General features: G+C 50.9%; 1 protein-coding gene across 6 annotated transcripts in view; it reads left to right on the forward strand.

The window, feature by feature from the left end:
* Positions 1–226: 226 nt before the first annotated feature.
* The window catches only part of DHX30 (DExH-box helicase 30), a 29284-nt gene continuing 11577 nt past the window's right edge, over positions 227–17933 (forward strand). Inside the window, exons 1-8 of one of the 6 annotated variants that reach the window (XM_045990877.1) lie at positions 227–358; positions 2228–2322; positions 2991–3097; positions 3994–4048; positions 9253–9348; positions 10459–10487; positions 16696–16826; positions 17446–17556. In XM_045990877.1, the coding sequence (XP_045846833.1) occupies positions 3073–3097; positions 3994–4048; positions 9253–9348; positions 10459–10487; positions 16696–16826; positions 17446–17556 (447 nt within the window). In that variant the 5' untranslated portion in view covers positions 227–358; positions 2228–2322; positions 2991–3072. Of the gene's footprint in view, positions 359–2123; positions 2141–2227; positions 2323–2990; positions 3098–3993; positions 4049–6674; positions 6781–9252; positions 9349–10458; positions 10488–14237; positions 14475–16695; positions 16827–17445; positions 17557–17933 lie in introns of those variants that run through there. The other 5 variants (XM_045990878.1, XM_045990880.1, XM_045990879.1 and 2 more) reach the window with 5 other exon arrangements.

The raw sequence follows: 17933 nt of genomic DNA on the forward strand, positions 1-17933 counted from the left end.
CCAGAGGGGCCCGCGCGCCCACCCCCTCGGCGCCTCTGCCGGAAGTCCCGCCTGCGCCCGCCGCGGCCGCCCCCCATTGGGCCCGGCGCCGGGGTCTCGCCGCGGGTTGGCCGCCCAGCGGCGTGAGCCCTGGGAGGCCACTGCGAGCCCCGGGTGGGGGACCCGCTGGAGACCCGCTCAGACGCGGGGTCGGCGCGGGAGGCGGGGCGGGGAGCGCCGGGGCGGCCGGCGGGACTTCCGCCTCGGGACCCGGAAGGGGCCGCGCCGCCGCTGGTGGGAGTTGTAGTCCGGCCGTGGTTGGGGGGGCCCGCGGCTCATGCGCGGTGCACCGAGGCTTGTTTCACATCTGTAACAACAGGTGAATTGGGCTTTTTATTCTCCCCTTTCGTGTCCCCTTGAGGAGCTTGCCGCGGCCGGGGGTGGTCGGCGCGAGGAGGGGCCCGGGGCCGACCGCCGGCTTGGCGGAGAGTGGGGCGGAGAAGCGGGCGGGCCCGAGGAGCAGGCCGGGCATCCTAGGCCTGCCCGCGAAGCCGGCCCGGCCGAGCCGTGGGCAGCCAGGCCTCGGCCTGCCGTTGCCATGGAGCCTGGGCGGGGGCGGGGGCCAGGCGGGTCCGCTGGGGCGGGCCTGGTAGCCAGGGGCTCCACCGGGACCGCGGGAGAGGCCGCTTCATTGGCGCAACGACGCCTCCGCCTCAGTGGATGCTCCGTTCCCCGAGGCAGGGCCTGGTGGAAGCCCCCGGAGTGCCCCGGGACCTTTGTCTGTCCCCTGTGCCGCCTGGACCGTTCGTCCAAAGGGAGGCCTGGTGCATTCTGGCCCCCCTGGTTTGCCCCTTTTTGCACCGACCTTGTCACTGGGGGAGGCCAAGGGGTGAGGTGTTCTTTGTTTGCTGATGGTGACTTGCCCCATTTCGCAGGGGAAGACCTAATGCATGTTGGGTCCTTTGTTTGCAGTGAACTGGAGTCCCAGGGGTCCTCAGAACCCCCAAGCCCAGAGTATGGCGTCAGCATGCTGTCTAGCTAGTCCTCTTGTAGCAACATTGGTCACCTTAATTGTGATGTTGCAAGACAGAGATTGTCCCACTTTGCAAACCCAGTCTACAGGGGCTTGCCAAACACTGTAGCAGGTGGACTGCAGATGGCCAGGTGCAGACTCTCAAACTGTTTTTGGTTGCAACTTACTGGCCAGGGGGAAAGGAGACATTGTCTGATGGTTTCCCTTGCAGTTTCTTTGAAAGCAATAAAGCCCCTGTCATTGTGGATCTTGACTATAAGAATTTACACTTAAATCTTGGAGTGTTGGAGTTTCCAGGAGGGAGGCCTCTTTTCCTGATAGAGTTTATGATAGTGCTCTTTATTTGCAGAGCTTTTTAAGATGCGGGAAATACATCTTTTGCTGCAATTTTTTTTTTTTTTTTTAAACCTGGTAGGTTGCCCCTTTACCTCCAAAAGATTTATCCTCCAAGCATTTTAACTTATGAAGCCATGGTCCAAAGCTTATCAGTTGGACCCAGCCTGCCCCTGTCAACCTTTATATCACTGTAAAATATTATTTCCAGGAATGAACCATGGGACATTTAGGCAACAGCATAGTATCATGGAAATAAGAAAAATAGTGTCGTATAAGCATGGAAAGCTCTGGAGTCCAGTACCTAAATGGGGATTTTCATTCTGTCCTGAGTCAGCTAAGGGATCTTGGGCAAGTTGTATAACTTTCTCTGGGAAAATCTGCCTCAGTTTCCTTCTCTGGGAAAGAGAGTTTCAACCTCTCTGGGTAGTTTCATAGATTAAGTACTATGAAGTCTATGCTTCCATACTTTGTGAACTATAAAAATGGCATTCAACATTTAGTTGTCATTTTCCTAATCTGTAAGAGCTTCTTTATCTACCTTATGTAGGGTCATAGTAGGGTCATTATGGGATTAGAACTCAGAACTGAAGCGGGTTTTGCTCTGGGCTTGGAGAAAATGCTTTCAGGACTATAAGCCCCTCTTTACCATGACATCTCTTTCTTGGTATCTTACAGGTGCTGGTGTAGGACAGCTCACAATTTGATGGGTCGTGAGTCTGTCATGGTGGGTCCTGGAATGAGGCCAATGCGTCCAGTGTGCGCTTCATGCCATTAACAAAACTTGTTGTTAGAGTTAGTAAATGGATTTCAGTGGTCTGCAGCAACTTTATTTTCCCCGTGGGACCCATCACTTTAGTGACCCAACCTTGTATTTTTTAGGAGGAGGCCCAGCCTCGTGATGAGGAATAGCAAGGAGAGAATTCAGCTCCAGTTCAAAAGCCTACAAAATCTGAGACTGTCACTGCTCGTGTAAGGTAAGTCGACTTAGCCATGCACACAGAACAGTGGCACACCTCATGCTCAGCTACACTGTAAAGCAAAGGCACGTATTAAATCCATTTGTGACTGTCTTGGAAGAAGGGTATCATTTTAAATTAGTCATTATGGAATCTCTCTGTCCTTGAATCATCCCATAGTGACTCTACTTGGAGTTAAGTGGTGTTTCATTATGCAAGAACTCTTGACATAATATTATTTTACTTACCTTTGAATTATTTAAGAGAAACTCCGAATCATAAAAGTTTCCAACATAATTATATTTCAAGGAATGCAACTTTCTTTTCAGTCTCTATGAAATGTTCTAGAGCTCAGTGAAATGTCTTAAAACATCCTATCTTGAATATCATACATAGTTTTTAGACTGATAGAGGCAAAGATAGTGTTATATGAGCGTTGGAGAGGGTTGGGGACTTTTTAAAGGCAGAGCAGTCTGTTTGCAAGCAAATTAATTTACTCTTTCTTAGCAGGAAAGTATTGTCTCTCAAGTAATAATCACTTAGATGGTTTAGATTTTATAGTATTCAGGTTTTTCTTTAAGATTAGAATCTCAAATTGCACCCTTTTTCTTTTAATTTGGAAAGAAGGAGTCTATAGGATGTAACTTCTTAAAGTGAATTGTATCATTGTTGATATTGTATTGAAGTTTTCTCTCTGAGCTACCATATGCTATCGGCTGAAATTTCCGGCATCCCTGGGGGAGAGGAGGCCATCAGGGCAGACCTGCTATGGACCTGAAAGATTCGGCCCCAGGTCAGCCCTCCACCCCCATCTCCCCGCCATTTGAGAATTAGATGGGAAAGCAGTCAGGAGCAGAAATGTAGGCCCTATTAGACTCCTTGTAATGTTGGACATTATCCTGGTTTGCTAAAACATTGTGTAGATGTTTTTAAACTGAGGCCACAAAAGGTTACTATACCAACCCAGGAGTACTACATTCTTAAAAATGTCTATAAGTGAGTTTGAGTGTTTTTTTAAAAACAAAATCGTTAAACCGGAAGTGTTTTTAATCTGTGTGTGTGTGTGGTGTGTGTGTGTGTTTTAAGGTTCTAGGTATACTCCTCAGTTAAAAGAACAAAATGTACCAACATTTTTGCTCAACAGTTGAACTTTAACTTAATATTTGTTATTTAATAAACTCCACTATGAAAAGCTTTTTATTTTGAATTACGAAAGTTACTCCTTGATACAGCCATCAAGTGCCATCCCTGTGGGGCTTTCTGTGAAAGCCCCATAAACTAGTTTGTCCGTAGGGTAGTTATCAGTCCCGCTCGCTGATGCCACATGAGAAAGGGGGTCCATATAGAATTTCCTTTCTTCCCAGAAGTCCCAGGAAAATTGCAAGTATTGCGATGAGGTGGAAGTATGTCTCTCAGGATGAAATGCATCTCGTTCTGTTGAGCGGGGCTCGGGGAGTTTAGGACAGAGAAAAGAAGAAAGCTCTCAGTGAGAAAAAAACAAAGCCATGTAATTACTCTAGAGTGGAGATGGCCCTTCCATCCTTAAGCCTGGGAGCAGCAGTTGGGGCTCAGTAGTGAAGAGCTTCATTTTTCTTGCCTTCTGGACAGCCCTGTCTGTGTTATTGAAGTCTTCTCTTTGGGATCCTGGACCAAGAATTGTAACCATTGCCTCTTGACCCTCCTTCTTAGGATTCCAGCTTTCCCTCCTGGCCAGAAATGTTCAGCCTGGACTCATTCAGAAAAGGTAAGAACATGGCTGTGCTTGGAACCTCATGCCCTCCCTCCCTGTGATGGGCAGCTGTGAGGGCTGTGGAGGTCCTGTACCAGTGTGTAGCCCTTAGACCCTTTCTTTGCATGACTTACCAAAGTCCTTTCTCTGCCTTCCCCTTGCATGGTGCTTATAACCCAAGGCTGGGTCCTTGGCCAAGTCCCTGTGTTCATTTGCTCTCCGCCCCTTGAATATCCTCTCACACATACTCACTGCCCATTGGATTCCCATCTGTTTTTCTAAGCCGGTGTTTTATGACGTTTTCTCCATGAACCGTTCTTGATTCTATCAGCCAAATGCAGTCTCTCGCCTCTCTCTGATTTTCCTCAGCACCGCGTCTGTACCTTCTTGTGCTTAGTCTGTTCTGACCATCGTATCTCTAGACTAGAGGCTCCCGGCACCCAGGGTCTGCTGTGCTCCTTTATCATCTGCGGCACCTGGCACAGCCTTCTGCACAGGGTAGGCCTCAGCAAACGCTGGGGAAGGTGGCTTGAGTCATTGCTATATTGGTGGTCATAGAAACTGTGGCAAGTTTTGGAACCTGTGCTGTCCAGCAGCTGGGGTCAGAGGACTGTGTAAGCAATGGCAGAATTGAGCCTCGGCTGGGCTGTAGGCTAGCATTCATTCCTGCTTGCAGGAAGTCAGCTATAGCTGGGGAAGCCTTCACGGACCACATTCCAGAGGGCTTTGCATGTTTTAGGAGCAGGACTTTCCTCCTCTGAGGGAACAGTGAGTAAAAAAAGCCTGTTATCTCTGTTGATGCTGACTGTAAGACTCCTCTCAGAGCATAATTTACAAATCAGTGAGAACCATTATAGACCTTCCAAAACCTCTGATTCAAAAGCTCCTCCCCTGTCCTCCCAACCCTCCCATCCCCAGCCCCGAGCGGCTCAGTTAGTAGAGCTCAGTCAGTAGCGCATTAAAAAGGTCCTCCCCTATCCTCCCAACACCCTCATCCCCGCCCCCAGGCGGCTCAGTCAGTAGAGCGTTGGACTCTTGATCTCAGGGTTGTGAGTTTGAACCCGATGTTGGGCTCCACAGTGGGTGTGGAGCCTACTGGGAAAAAAAAAAAGAGTCTTCCTCCCACGGGGTCTCCTCTACCACTCGTGTTCCTAGAGGCCCGGAAAACCTTGGCTGAGTGGTGTCCTGTTGAATGGGGTCAGAAGGAGGGCTGGATATACCAGGGCTCAGAACAGCCTCTTCCTGCCTCCTTGTTTCGTTGGTTTGTTTTAATTTTATTTGACAGGAGAGAGCAGAAGCAGGGGAGAGTTGCTGAGAGAGAGAGGGAGAAGCCGGCTCCCCACTGAGCAGGGAGTCTGATTCGGGGCTTGGTCCCAGGACCCTGGAGTCATAACCTGAGCTGAAGGCAGACGCTTAACCAACTGAGCCACCCAGGCGCCCCCTCCTTGTTTGTTTTTAGTCACTCTGTGTATTTTCATAGTGCATGAAAAAATTAATCTCTATCGTCCTGGTTTCATTGATTAACCGACTGGACATAATTGGGTTTGAGATTAGTGTGGACAGCACATTTTGAGCTGAAAATTAAGTACACTTTGTGTTTACTTATTAATCAGCGGGCTTTGTTGTCCGCCCACTTGTGAAAGCTGGATGAAAATAGATTCTCCCATGGCGGGAGTGTCTGAAGGAATAGCGCTGATTTTGTAAAGACACGGAGGTCCCAGTAAAAACCATGATCCTCCTTTTTTTGGTGTTATTTCACTCCCACGTGATAGGGAGATGGTACCAGGTGAGAGGGTTGTGGCAAAATTCCTTCAGAGTGTTTGTAATTTTTCTTTCTAGGCTTGGGATTGATTTGTTCGAGAGACTTTTCACCAGGGGTGACGTTAGCATTCAGTTCCATGGGAGTCAACAGAGCCTCTCTGTGCAAAAGTTCTGGAGCCAGAGGCCTGATTCCCATCACACTTCAGCACCCGTGCTGGCCAAGGCCCGGGGCAGGTGATTGGGCCTCTGTGCCTTCATTTCCTCCTGATGTAAGTGAGCCAGATCCTAGGACCTGCCTCCCACAGTTGTTCTAGCGATCAGAGGAGTTAGTTCAGATAAAGAGCTTAGAAGAGGGCCTGACACCTGGTAAATTCACGGGTCTGTGGTATTAAATAGCTTTAGGACCTAATAATCAGACATAGTCTGATTTGGGGCCTTGCTTTCCACACAGGTAAGTGTTACATTCTTACCAACAACCACTTTATGCTTGAAGTTCTCAGGGAAAACCATTAATCAGAAAGAGTTTATTGCCTTGGATATTTTCCTTCAGGCAAACCTGCCCTTTCTTTTCTGACGGTTAGGCTGAATGCCCTTTCCTGGCTTCTGAAAGCTAGTATCACTTGCGGTTTGCACCATGACCTTGGCAATTGGTCGTGTGTGGCCTCGTGACATTTTCATTGTTGTATAGGACTGTTCTTTATCTCTTATCTAGTTTTTAGGTTTCTTTGCTCCTCATGATGGGATTATGAGCTCCCTAAGGTGTCATGAGTCCTGAGGGGGAATGTCACATGGTATCAAGCTTGAGTCAGACTCTCTGGGGTTCATATCTGGTCCCCATTAGCGCTGGCAAGGTGTTAACTTACCCGATCCTGTTTCCCAGCCCCTGTCTTCAGAGGTATGATGAAGATGAGAGAGAGTACGGGAGGAGCACCTGGCTGTGGTCTGTCTGCAGCCCTCAGTCTTGAGTTGGCAGGCCCTTGATAAATGTGAGTAGTTGGATCTCTCTGGGGTGCAGCCCTGTAGCTGGTGTTTTGCCAGAGAGGGACAGCCTGGCCCAGCATGCAGCGTGCTGTGTGGCTGCACGATTGGAGGAGACAGCTGGGTGTCAGAGAGGCTTTCTTGCACTCTGGGGCTTAGCATCTCAGCGGGTCGGGCCGCTGGCTGCTTCTGAAGGTGAGAGTTGGAGCAGTGCCCTGCAGCTTGGTGGACAGTGGCCCACTGGGTCTGCGGCTGCCGTCTTTTCTCTAATGTAATTCAGCGCAGCTGCCGGTACCGCCCCACTAGCGAGGTCATGAGTGCCTAGTGGCCTGTTGCTGCCTTTGCTGGCTTCTTAGCACAAGTTTCTTGTCTCTTGGAGGCAATGCCATCAGAATCAGGCCACAGAGAGCAAGCTGAGTCCTTTACAGTCAGCACAAAACTTTGGAAAACACTAGATCAACAGCAAGAATGTGCCATTTTCCTCCTCCAGCTCCCTGTTCAGAAGAGGGCTCTGTGATGTGGAATTTTAACAACTCCCCCTCTCCCCCTTGCTGAAAATGCTTTATGAAACAGATAATCATCAGATCACTTACTTCTTTTTTCTCAATCCAGCATCCCTGGAAATGAACGAGAACCCTTCTCAAACAGGACTGGAAAGGTTGAGCTGATCATTTTCCACCTTAGTTTCAAGATAAACCTTGACCCTAGGCACTTTGTTCCAGAAGACCCTACAGGCATTTCTCCTGTATCACTGGATGGGTTTTCTGCAGAATCACACACCTCTCAAGTCATCAGAGGGCCTGTGGGGTACAGCGTAACCTGGTGGCCCGAGTGCGCAAATAGCGGTCACTGGGGGCTGGGAGGAAGCTGTGGACAGCCAAGGCCCGCAGCGCAGCGCAGTGCCAACAGTGTACAGGGCTGGCAATGCCGAGGCCGCATGGGGGACAGCAGGGATCTGAGCCCGTGGGGCTGCCAGTAGGGCGCTTGCACCTGGCGGTGTCGGGGAGGAGGACCTCGCTGCAGTCTCACAACTACTGAAATGCTGAAAAAACTGTAGAGTGAATCCACACGTATCTATCACTTCCATTCCCTACAGGCACTCCGGTTCAAGTTTTAAAAAAATAAGTTGAGGGGTGCTTGGGTGGCTCAGTGGGTTAAGCGTCTGACTCTTGGTTTCAGCCCAGGTCATGATCTCAGGGTCGTGGGATCGAGCCCCATGTTGGGCTCCATTCCGGACATGGAACCTGCTTAAGATTCTCTCTCTCTCCCTCTCCCTTTGCCCCTCCCACCCCTGTTGCATGTGTGTGCTTGCTCTAAAAAAAAAAGTTTATATATATATATATATATATGTATATACACACACACACACACACACACACACACCCATATATGTATACAGATACATATATACATATGCATGTTTGATAGGGTCTTTTGTTTTCTTGTTGAAAATTACAATTCTACTTTTGCTATTTCAGTTCCCTTGCCTTAGGAAAATCACATTTGAACTGAGGGTTCACATGTTTTACTGATATTTCCTCATGTACTGACTGTGTATGAGCCGATTTGCATTATGGAAATGGACATGATGGCAGCCAAGCAGGCTGTTGGGTGTAGTGTGTGTGTGGCTGCCTCGCCCTGCTCCTCTCCTGCCCCGTTTATCATTCTGAAACCAGCGAGGCAAAGAGCAGAGGGCTTGTGTACCTTTTCCCCCAGACCCAGTGATTCAGTGACATCGTCACCACGTAGGTGGCGGTCAGCATGTGAAACCTGACTTCCCTGTACATTCCCACCTTCCCAGGCAACAGTGATGTTCATGCATATCAACATTTTGGAACGTCTTAAAAACATACTGTATATGTCACTGAAAAGTAGTATTTAGTCTCCAAATGAATGGAAGTATTTGGAATAGCAAACCATTGACTTTTATAAAGCGAGAGAAGGCTGGTAAGTGTGGGTCTGGTCTTGGCTTTGGGAGGACCCCAACAGCCAGTTGGGCCTTTTCTTGCCCATTTCTTAGAGGGAAAGAATAGTTTGAGACGTGGCCATCTGGGAACCAACAGCAGACACAGGGATAGCTAAGATACGCAGAAGACGGGATTTTTACACAGTACCGTGGTTTTTCAGTTTTCAGTTATTTTCTTGTTTCATCCTCACTACTCAGGAGTCTAGAAAAGGAAGTGGGATGGATGTTTGACTCACACAAGGTGGCTCAGGGAACAGGGAGAGTTTGAGGGCTGTTTTGAGAGTCAGGAAGGGATCTCTACAAATTTATCGTGTATCCCGTCTATAGTAGACTGTTGCCTTCTTTCTGTGTGGGATTGGTGGCACTGTTTGTCAGCCTGTGACTGGCTGCATGCACCATCCTGCAGCCCTGCCACGCAGAGCTCCTCTCAGATGCTCTGGCATGAGTCTGTCCAGGGGTCTGCGACTGTGAGGGGTAAGAACACGTCACCCTGATGCCCTCTCTCTTTCCCCAGATCGGGCCCAGCACAGGCAGCGTCAGTGCAAACTTCCCCCACCCCGCCTTCCACCCATGTGTGTCAACCCTGCCCCTGGAGGGACCATCTCTCGAGGTAAGGGAGGAGCCTTGCCTCCAGCATCAGCTTGGTGCAGGGTCTGTGGGGAGGCGGGCGGCATGGGAGCCCGGGTGCCAGGGTCACGGTCCTCTGGAAAGCAAGTGAGGCTAGTGGAGCTGTTGGAACCCTCAAGGAGAAATCATCTGGAAAGGTCCGGGCTTTTTTAGGATCCTTGGCCCCTGGCTTAGACCCCGTGGTCTCCTCGGGCTTCCTCGTGTGACCAGGCATACAGCCTAGCCTCAGTCTGGGTGTTCAGCATCAGTGTGGAGAATCTGCAGGGCTTGGATCTTCTAGGTGGTCCCTGGCCCGGGTGGTTCAGGAAGCACAGGGCACCTGTAGCAGGGCCAGAACAGAGCGCCCTTGCCAGGCCCTGGGTCCTCCATCTTGGAGGCCCTGGGATACCTGGTAGATTCTCCCCCTACCTCCCCCCAGCTCCTCAAAGCACTTTACTGACACTAAAATCTGTCTCTCAGTCCATTTGGCAGGGTAGGCTCACCTTTTGACTGGGGAGGATGTCCGAGCACCCAGACAGGTGATAGCTCCCCTCAGGTCCCACTGGTACCCCAGGGGTGGGGCCCATAAGGGGACCCAAGGAAGCATCCCGCCTGTGAGTATCTCCGCCCCTCCCTCAGACTTCGCTCTTTTCCGGGTCTGCTAAGACCAGTGCTCCTGGTGGCTTCTTGTTCGTCCTTTGACAGCTGCCCCCTCTGTCCCGTTGGCTGTCCGTTCACGCCCCGATGCCAGCTGTCTAGCAGAAGAACACTGTTTTAGGTCACAGAGTCTTTGCCTCATGCGGAGACAGCATGTCCACTTTAGGTTCTGTCTGTAAAGTGCTTTGAAGGTCAAGAGCTCAGGACGGGTCGGGCAGCACAGAGCAGCTCAGTTTCTGCTGCCCACGCTGCTGCCCTGCTCCCGCTCAGTTTCCACCCGTGATGCCTTCCCACGGCAGTGGCCCCGACTCCAGACAGCAGCGTAGAAAGAAATACTTGCAGCCCCTCTGACCATTTGACTTAGGTGTTAAAGAAATGCCACCCCCCTACCGTTGCCAAAACAAGAGTTGATTGCCCTTTTTTTTTTCTTTCTTAAAATGCCCTGTAACTCGAAAAGGCTGAACGTTAACATTTCCAACATGGCAGGTGAGTGGCTCTGAGAGTGTCAGCTGTGCTTTGGCTAAGCTTGAAGATGGTTAGGTGGGATGAACCAGGCAGCACGGCTAGGCAGTGCCTCCTTGAGCACATGCAGGGGAGAAGGCTGCTGCACTTGGGGGACAGCGGCTCCTGGTAGGGGACAGTCCCTGCGCTGTCTTCCCTGGGGGGAACACAGACCCTCTGAGCCTGATTGTCTCCTCACATCTGCGCCTCCAGAAGGCACCCATGGGTGTATGCATCTCTGCCTCCTCTCTCTCTCTCTCTCTCTCTCAACCTAAAAAGGGTCTTGCCTCCACTTCTTCATCCCAAAAGCAACAGACTTTTTAGTCCACACATAACTGTTGGGCCTTTCTGCCATGCTTTCTGACTCCCTTGTGACTTCACAGCCTTTAGAAGGAAGTTTGTGTGGCAGAAACAGTGTCTCTGGTGTTCGGATAGGAAAACAGTGCTCACAAAATGGGGCCCACCCGAATAGGTTACAGTGTCCATCAGACTCAGATTGGAATTGGAAAAAACGCTCACCTCCTTTGCCAGTCTCCTCCTACTCTACCGCCAAGCTCTTTACCTCCTAGGTAAAGGATGAGGAAATTCAGAGCCTCTTCTGTCGATCTTTCCCACCTGCCCTGATCTGAGACACAGAGCACCAGAAGGCAGCGTGGGATAACAGAACTTCTGGCAGGATCCTTCGTAGTACTAGTTCTTCCTGTCCATTCCCTCATACACGTGTCCCCTCTTCTCGGTACGGTGGTTTACCTCAAGGGACCTGTGGCTTTACATAGGTGGATGGAAGAGCCCTGCGGATGGGTAGGGCAGTCAGGGTGGCCGTCCGGCTCCTGGGGCTCCCTTTGCCTTTCTTGTCGCCAGCCAAGGGGACCATGTCTAACCATTCTAACCACCCACAAAATCTAACTGTGGTCAAAGGCACTGACAGAATGGTTGACTGAGATGCTCCCTCTCACTTGCCCCCCGGAAGTTTTCCCGTCTGCCCCACGTCTGGACTATCTTGGGCTTCCTCTTGTGGCTTTTTCCTGGGGCCTCTAAAGTTTAGGGTCCTAAAACAGCCTCCTGTGTATTCAGCCGATCCCTCACACTTTAATTTCACACTCTCAGATGTTGTTGTTCAGCGCATTTAATACCAGATGTCGTGCTTGATTCAGAAATGAACAGAGAGATCCCTGAGCCAGTAAAACATTTTTTTCCCCCAAAAGTTTCTTCCTTTTCATAGGCAGAGGAGTCAACTTTCTCTCCCCAAAGAATGGATAGTGGAGGAGAAGTATTTAATGTTGGTGGAAAGGAAGAGGGCATCTCTGAGCCCTTCTAACTTTCTTCAACGTTCTCTAAGGCAGGAGATGGCAAACTTTCTTTAAGGATCACAGAATACATATTCTAGGCTTTCTGGGCCATACGGTTTCTTTTGCAGCTGCTTTGCTCTGCCATTGTGGTGTGAAAGCAGTGATAGATAATATACCAACAGTGAGAATGGCTATGTTCCAATAAAACTTTATAAAAACAGGCAGTGGGTGGATTTGGTCTGCAGGTTGGAGTTTGGCAACCCCTGCTCTGGACCAATGGGCAGAAGATCACAAAACCAGAAGGTTTTTAGACCTGGTGTAAGAGTTTCCCTCATGTCATAAGAGGCAGGGAGGTTTCTGGAAGTGAAATATTTGTTCAAGGTGATACCAGCTGTTAGAGCCCAGATGCAGTAAATGAAATAGGAAAGGGAGTTCAAGGAGCTCCCTGAGAACCAGCTAGTTGGTTGGCATCACATGGTGCTTTTTTTTAAAATACAGAATTTCAAACTTCTGTTTGAAATAATGTTTTCTAAAATAGAGACAATAGTATGGTGAACCCCAAGTACTTAACCCCCTGTTTGACCAGTGAACAACTCATGGCCAGTCTTGATTTGTATCCATCCCTCTACTTTCGCCCCTTTGGGAGCAGATCTAAGAATCAGAGCATCCTGACCTTAGCCTAAGTGGCTGTCAGAACAGAGTGCTGTACTGGGAGCTTGCTGCAGTACCACGATGGGCCCAGGCCCTGCTTTCTGGGGGGTGGGGGAGGTGTCTTTCTGTCTAGGCTTTTGTGTTAGCTCTCAGACACCACCATTTTCAAAATTTGGCCTCAGCCCCTAATGCCATTATCAGGCTTGTTAAGTTTCTAGATTCTTTTGAGGGAATTTGGGCTGCTAACAGTCCTTGAAAACTACCCTGAAGCTGGGTGGATGCCTTGGCTTTTGGCTAATTAGAGTGACACTTGGCCAAAGTCAAAGGCATTGTGGAATCATATTCTTCCCCAAGGGTCTCGCCATCCCAATGTGGATGATCTGGATAGGGGCGTTTGATACGGATGGTGGTGTCCCCTTGTGAGGTCAGATCACTGCTGCCAAGGTCACCTTCCCTTTTGCCCCCTTCGAGCTAAAAGCCCACTGAGGAGGGAATAGAGGAGTGGGAGTTGAAGCTGCCCCATCCTGCCCCAGGTCTGTTGTTCCGGACCTTGGTGGAGAATTCTAGAGAATTCTCTAGAATGCACTATACAGCACTCTGCTGCCTTCCAGACATTCCCATTTTATCCTGACCACAGCCATACCAAATGAGTAGATCAAATATGTCATTTTCCCCACTGATGAAATTGCCCAAGGTTCACAGCTGGCAAGTGACAGAGCTTGGACTAAGCCCAAGCATTAGGACTCATAGCCTGTGCTCTTGCCATAAGCCAACAGTTCTCAGAGCGACGTCCCAGACCAGCAGTCTCATTATCATCTGGAAACTTGTTAAAAATGCAGATTCCTGGGCTCCACTCCAGACCTAATGAATAAGAAACTTTGGGGTGACTCCGAGCATTTGAACAAGCTCTCCAGGAGTCTTCAGAATCAGATCTACAATTATAAAACAAACACACAAACAAAACCCTCCCTCCCAGCATATCCCCAGCTGCACTGCCAACCTCTAACCAAGCCCCTTGTCACTGCCTCAACATGCAGACTCAGTGCGATTCCCAGCTGAGCCAAGTTTCTGTTCCTCAGTGCCATATACCAGGCAGAAGGGGAACGAGCCTGGCTAGAACCCAGCCATAGTAGTTTGGAAATAGCATCCCATTTGGCTTTCAAGCAAGTAAGGAACAGCAGCTTCAGACTCACACTGCTGGACCAGCTCAGTTCTTGGGCACGTTATCCAAGTCTGGTATTTTTCATCTTTGACTCCAGCCCCGGAATTAAAAGTGGTTTGCTTATGTTCAGGAGGTCTTACCTGTCCCAAATCTGGATTCCTCTTCAGGTTTATTTTGTAAGCCTTTAAATGAGATGGGGGTGCCCTGGGTTAGCGGTTATCCTCCCTCTTTGGTCTGGAGTGCAAGCCAGTTTGCCAGAGCACGTGAGAGGTATTTATGAGCAATGGGTGGGACCTAGAGGGAACCTGGAGTTCATCTCCGTGGACGTACGTTGATGGAGCTAAGGCCTGAACTTTTCCCCAAAACTCCCCTTCCATCTTCCTGGCCCCGATTCAGACGACGAGTCTGTGGGTTTGGCTTTGACGGGGCGTGAATTCAGCTGGGGGCCAGCCATCCCAGGCTGCCCACCAGGTGACAAGCCCGGCGTGTGGGAGGAGGCCCCGGCTGAGAGAGAGGGGAACTGGGCGCCGGGACCACGTCCGCTAGCTCCGGTCCCTGGTCCTCCCAGCCGCCAGGCGGCGCGCGGGTTGCTGCTCCCGCCCTCTCGCCCTCCCGCCGCGTCCCTGCCCGGCTCCGGGCCCGCGGGGCCTGGCGGGAGCGCGATGGCGGCCGCCAGGAGGCTCATGGCGCTGGCTGCCGGCGTCTCCCCACGCCTGCGACTCCCGGGCCACCGCGCCACCGGGCGACAGGGACGCTCGCGCGGCCTCTCGTCAGGCTGCGCCCACCCCGATCACACGAAGGAGGCCGCCGAGGCCGAGGCAGGGGTGGCCCCTAGCGGCCCCGGGGAAGGTGACGGAAGCATGGTGAACGGTGAGGGTCGGTCGGCCGGGCCGCGACGCCCTTGGCTGCCGGGGCTGTCAGAGCTGGGAGCACGGGCCGGGTCGGGCCTGGCGGGCTGGGGCCCCTCTCCACTAGTGGCCGAGACCGCTGGCCGTTGGCGGGCCGCAGCGCTGCTGTTGTAAAGCTCAGTGTGGCACAGGCCCAAATGGACCCCGGGCACGGAGGTTCGGGGACAGGAGCGCCCGCACCAGGCAAGAATAGGTGAGAGGCGCGGGACCTCGGGAGCCTGGGGGAAAACATCTACCTACCGCCCAAATGGGTGGTCAGGGGTTGGAGCATCAAGGGTAAGCGCATCCACAGCAGAGTGGTAAAGAGCCCAAAATACACTTGGTACTTCAGGATTTGAGGTAGAGACAGAATGAGTCCCAGCGTTGTGTCTTCCTGAATAGTGCAGGGAATGAGACTGGTCAGAGCATCCCTGCCTATCAGCGGTGGGTAGAGAGCCAACCTCCTCCTGCCCTGTAGAGCTGGAGAGGGGACCAGTGCACATCTGTTGTTGTGCCTGGGGGTCTGGTGGGCTCCTTAACTTTGGGTCCCTCTGTGGGAAGCCCTCTGAGTCTACTTAAATGCCAGTCTTAACTGCTTGAATCTCAGTTGCTTTATAAATTCCTTTTTTTTAATTATTATTTAAGATTCTGCTTATTTGGGGCGCCTGGGTGGCTCAGTGGTTTAAGCCGCTGCCTTCGGCTCAGGTCATGATCTCAGGGTCCTGGGATCGAGTCCCGCATCGGGCTCTCTGCTCGGCAGGGAGCCTGCTTCCCTCTCACTCTCTCTGCCTGCCTCTCTGCCTACTTGTATCTCTCTCTGTCAAATAAATAAATAAAATCTTTAAAAAAAAAAAAAAAGATTCTGCTTATTTATTTGACAAAGAGAGATCACAAATATGCAGAGAGGCAGGCAGGGGGGGGGGGGACCAGGCTTTCCGCTGAGCAGAGAGCCCGATGTGGGGCTCAATCCTGGACCCTGAGATCATGACCTGAGCCGAAGGCAGAGGCTTAACGCACTGAGCCACCCAGGCGCCCCGCTTTATAAATTCTGTAGAGGGAAACAGTCGGGCAGAATCCTCCTTCTTGGCTAGTTGACACAGTCATCTGCTTCAGGGAAACAGTCTCAACCCAGGATTAGAGTTACATCAGAACTCCTGGGGGGAGCTTCGTCAAAATACAGAGGCTTCCCCAACATCACCACCATTCTCAAGTGTCTGATGAGGGACAGGGTGGCCATTGTGGTGAACAATCTCCCTGGTGGATGTATGACCGATGCGGGCAGGGGCACATGTACAAAGGTTCTCTTTTTGGAGCTGGTTTAAAGCCGAATATAACAGCAGAGACTGCGGGTGGTGAATGAAAAGGTTTCCCCATCTCCTCTGCCAGTCTCTGGGCCTGCATCTCTTGAAGGGCCACTTTGGTGCTTTGGGGCCCTTACTTCTGTTTTTAGCTGCTCCCACCAGGCTTCTTCATGGCCTGGCTGAGCCTTGTGTCTGGCACAAGCTGCCTCTGGTTGGATGTCTCACCCATTTGTACTCTGGGATTGATCCAAAGTACAAGTGAAAAAAAGTGAGGTGCTTCTCAGCGTATCTGATGCATCCAGTCTCCACTTGACTCCAGCAGACTTGGGGGAGAAATAGCTTATGCATGTCTCAACTGTGGAGATCCCTGATCGATGTCCCTTCATATAATCTGGCTCTAAGTGGCCCTTTGCAGGATGCTAAAGTGCAAAAAGAGAGCTAGGGCCTGGTATTCAGACTTCGGGACTAACCCTTTTGTGTATTGTTTGTTTTAGGAGGGGCCTTGCATTGTCTTGATCTCCAGTTTGTGTGTGTGGTGGAGTTTTGTTTTGTTTTTTTGTTCAGTACCTTCTTTCAGACAAGGGGGGTTGCCGACTAGGCTTCAGTAGCTGATGTTTTAAATCAGGAGCTTATGGGGAAGAGGATGGAGGCTGGTTCTCCTCTATGGTGTGTGGGTCCCTGGTCCTCCTTCAGGAAATGGTTGTGCAAGTGGGTCTGATTGTGCACGTTTACTGACCCCTGTAAACCTGAAGCCATTCCTCCCTCTACCAAGATGCTCCTGGGTGGTTTGGGGGTCATGAGCCAACATCCTCAGTATCCAGCCCAGGGTTGTCCTGATACAGACCCCATGGAGTTTTTAAAAGAAAAAGAGCAGCTATAATGCTTCTGTTCTTATTTTCTTAGCTTCTAGGGACCTATTAAAAGAGTTCCCACAGCCCAAAAACCTTCTCAACAGTGTAATTGGAAGAGCCCTCGGCATCTCACATGCAAAGGACAAACTGGTCTACGTGCACACGAATGGACCAAAGAAAAAGGTAAGTCACTGGTGACTGGGGGAGGTGTTGGTGTGACTCTCAGGAAGGAGGTTGGCTGCCCTTTTCTCCCCCCGGGTTTCTTGGTCAGGCAGGCCATAGAGTGGGTTTTGTGAATTGAAAATGGTCAGCAGAGACTCTCAAAGCAGAGCGGGGTCTGAAAAACAGCCTCGTTTGGAGAAAGGGAACATGGGAGATGAAGTGAGGAGTTCCTCTCTTGGGTATGCCAGGCCTCTGCACTGACCCCTGGTTCTGGTCCCTGTTGAAGAACTGGGACTGCAGAGGGTCAGAATTGATAAAAATTCCTGTTCCTAGAGTCTCGTAGGTCCTGGGACCCACAGAAGCATGCAGGCAAACCATTCTGAGTGAAGATTTTTAACAATAAAGATGGGTCCCACCTTGCTCTCTGGCTAGAACATGGCACTTTGAAGAAGCAAAACAACTTGAGGTGGGATGAACGGCTTGAGGATGGGAAGGTTGAGCCTCACGGGGGTTAGCCGTGGGCGTGGGCTGCAGCCTGCACTCGGCTCATCTGCCATTAGGCCCCCGCAAATCCCTGTGATCTGTGGCAGCTCTGTGGTCTGCAGAGGCCAGGGGCCTGATTCTCTCTTCTCTTCCCCAGAAAGTCACCCTCCACATAAAATGGCCCAAGAGCGTGGAGGTAGAAGGCTATGGCAGCAAGAAGATCGACGCCGAGCGGCAGGCTGCAGCGGCGGCCTGCCAGCTGTTCAAGGTGACCCTTCCCTGGCAAGAGCCAGGCCGACCTCTGTCCTGGGAAGGCCCTTGCCCTGGGCTCTGATGGGCTCTCTGGTACCAAGTGCCTCTTGGTGGAGGCTCACGGGTGTTCACTCACTCACCTGTTCTCTCCACCTCGTTTTTTTCTTGCTGTGCAGCAAACAAGGGAATACTTGGGTGTTTTGGTTTGGTTTGGATTTTGCCATTGTAGTTACCTACTTTCTGTGGTTTCAGAAAACACAGAGGAGAGCGCTTGATAAATGCTCCCATCGCACAGCACCGTGGATGTACTTCCATTTTGGTTTCTGTTTTTCTTTTCCCATGATTTCACGTGGGTGTTCCTGCACCCACACGGTTTTCTGCTCCTCGGAACAG

Source organism: Meles meles, chromosome 20 (assembly GCF_922984935.1).
Source record: "Meles meles chromosome 20, mMelMel3.1 paternal haplotype, whole genome shotgun sequence".
Taxonomy (NCBI): Eukaryota; Metazoa; Chordata; class Mammalia; order Carnivora; family Mustelidae; genus Meles; species Meles meles.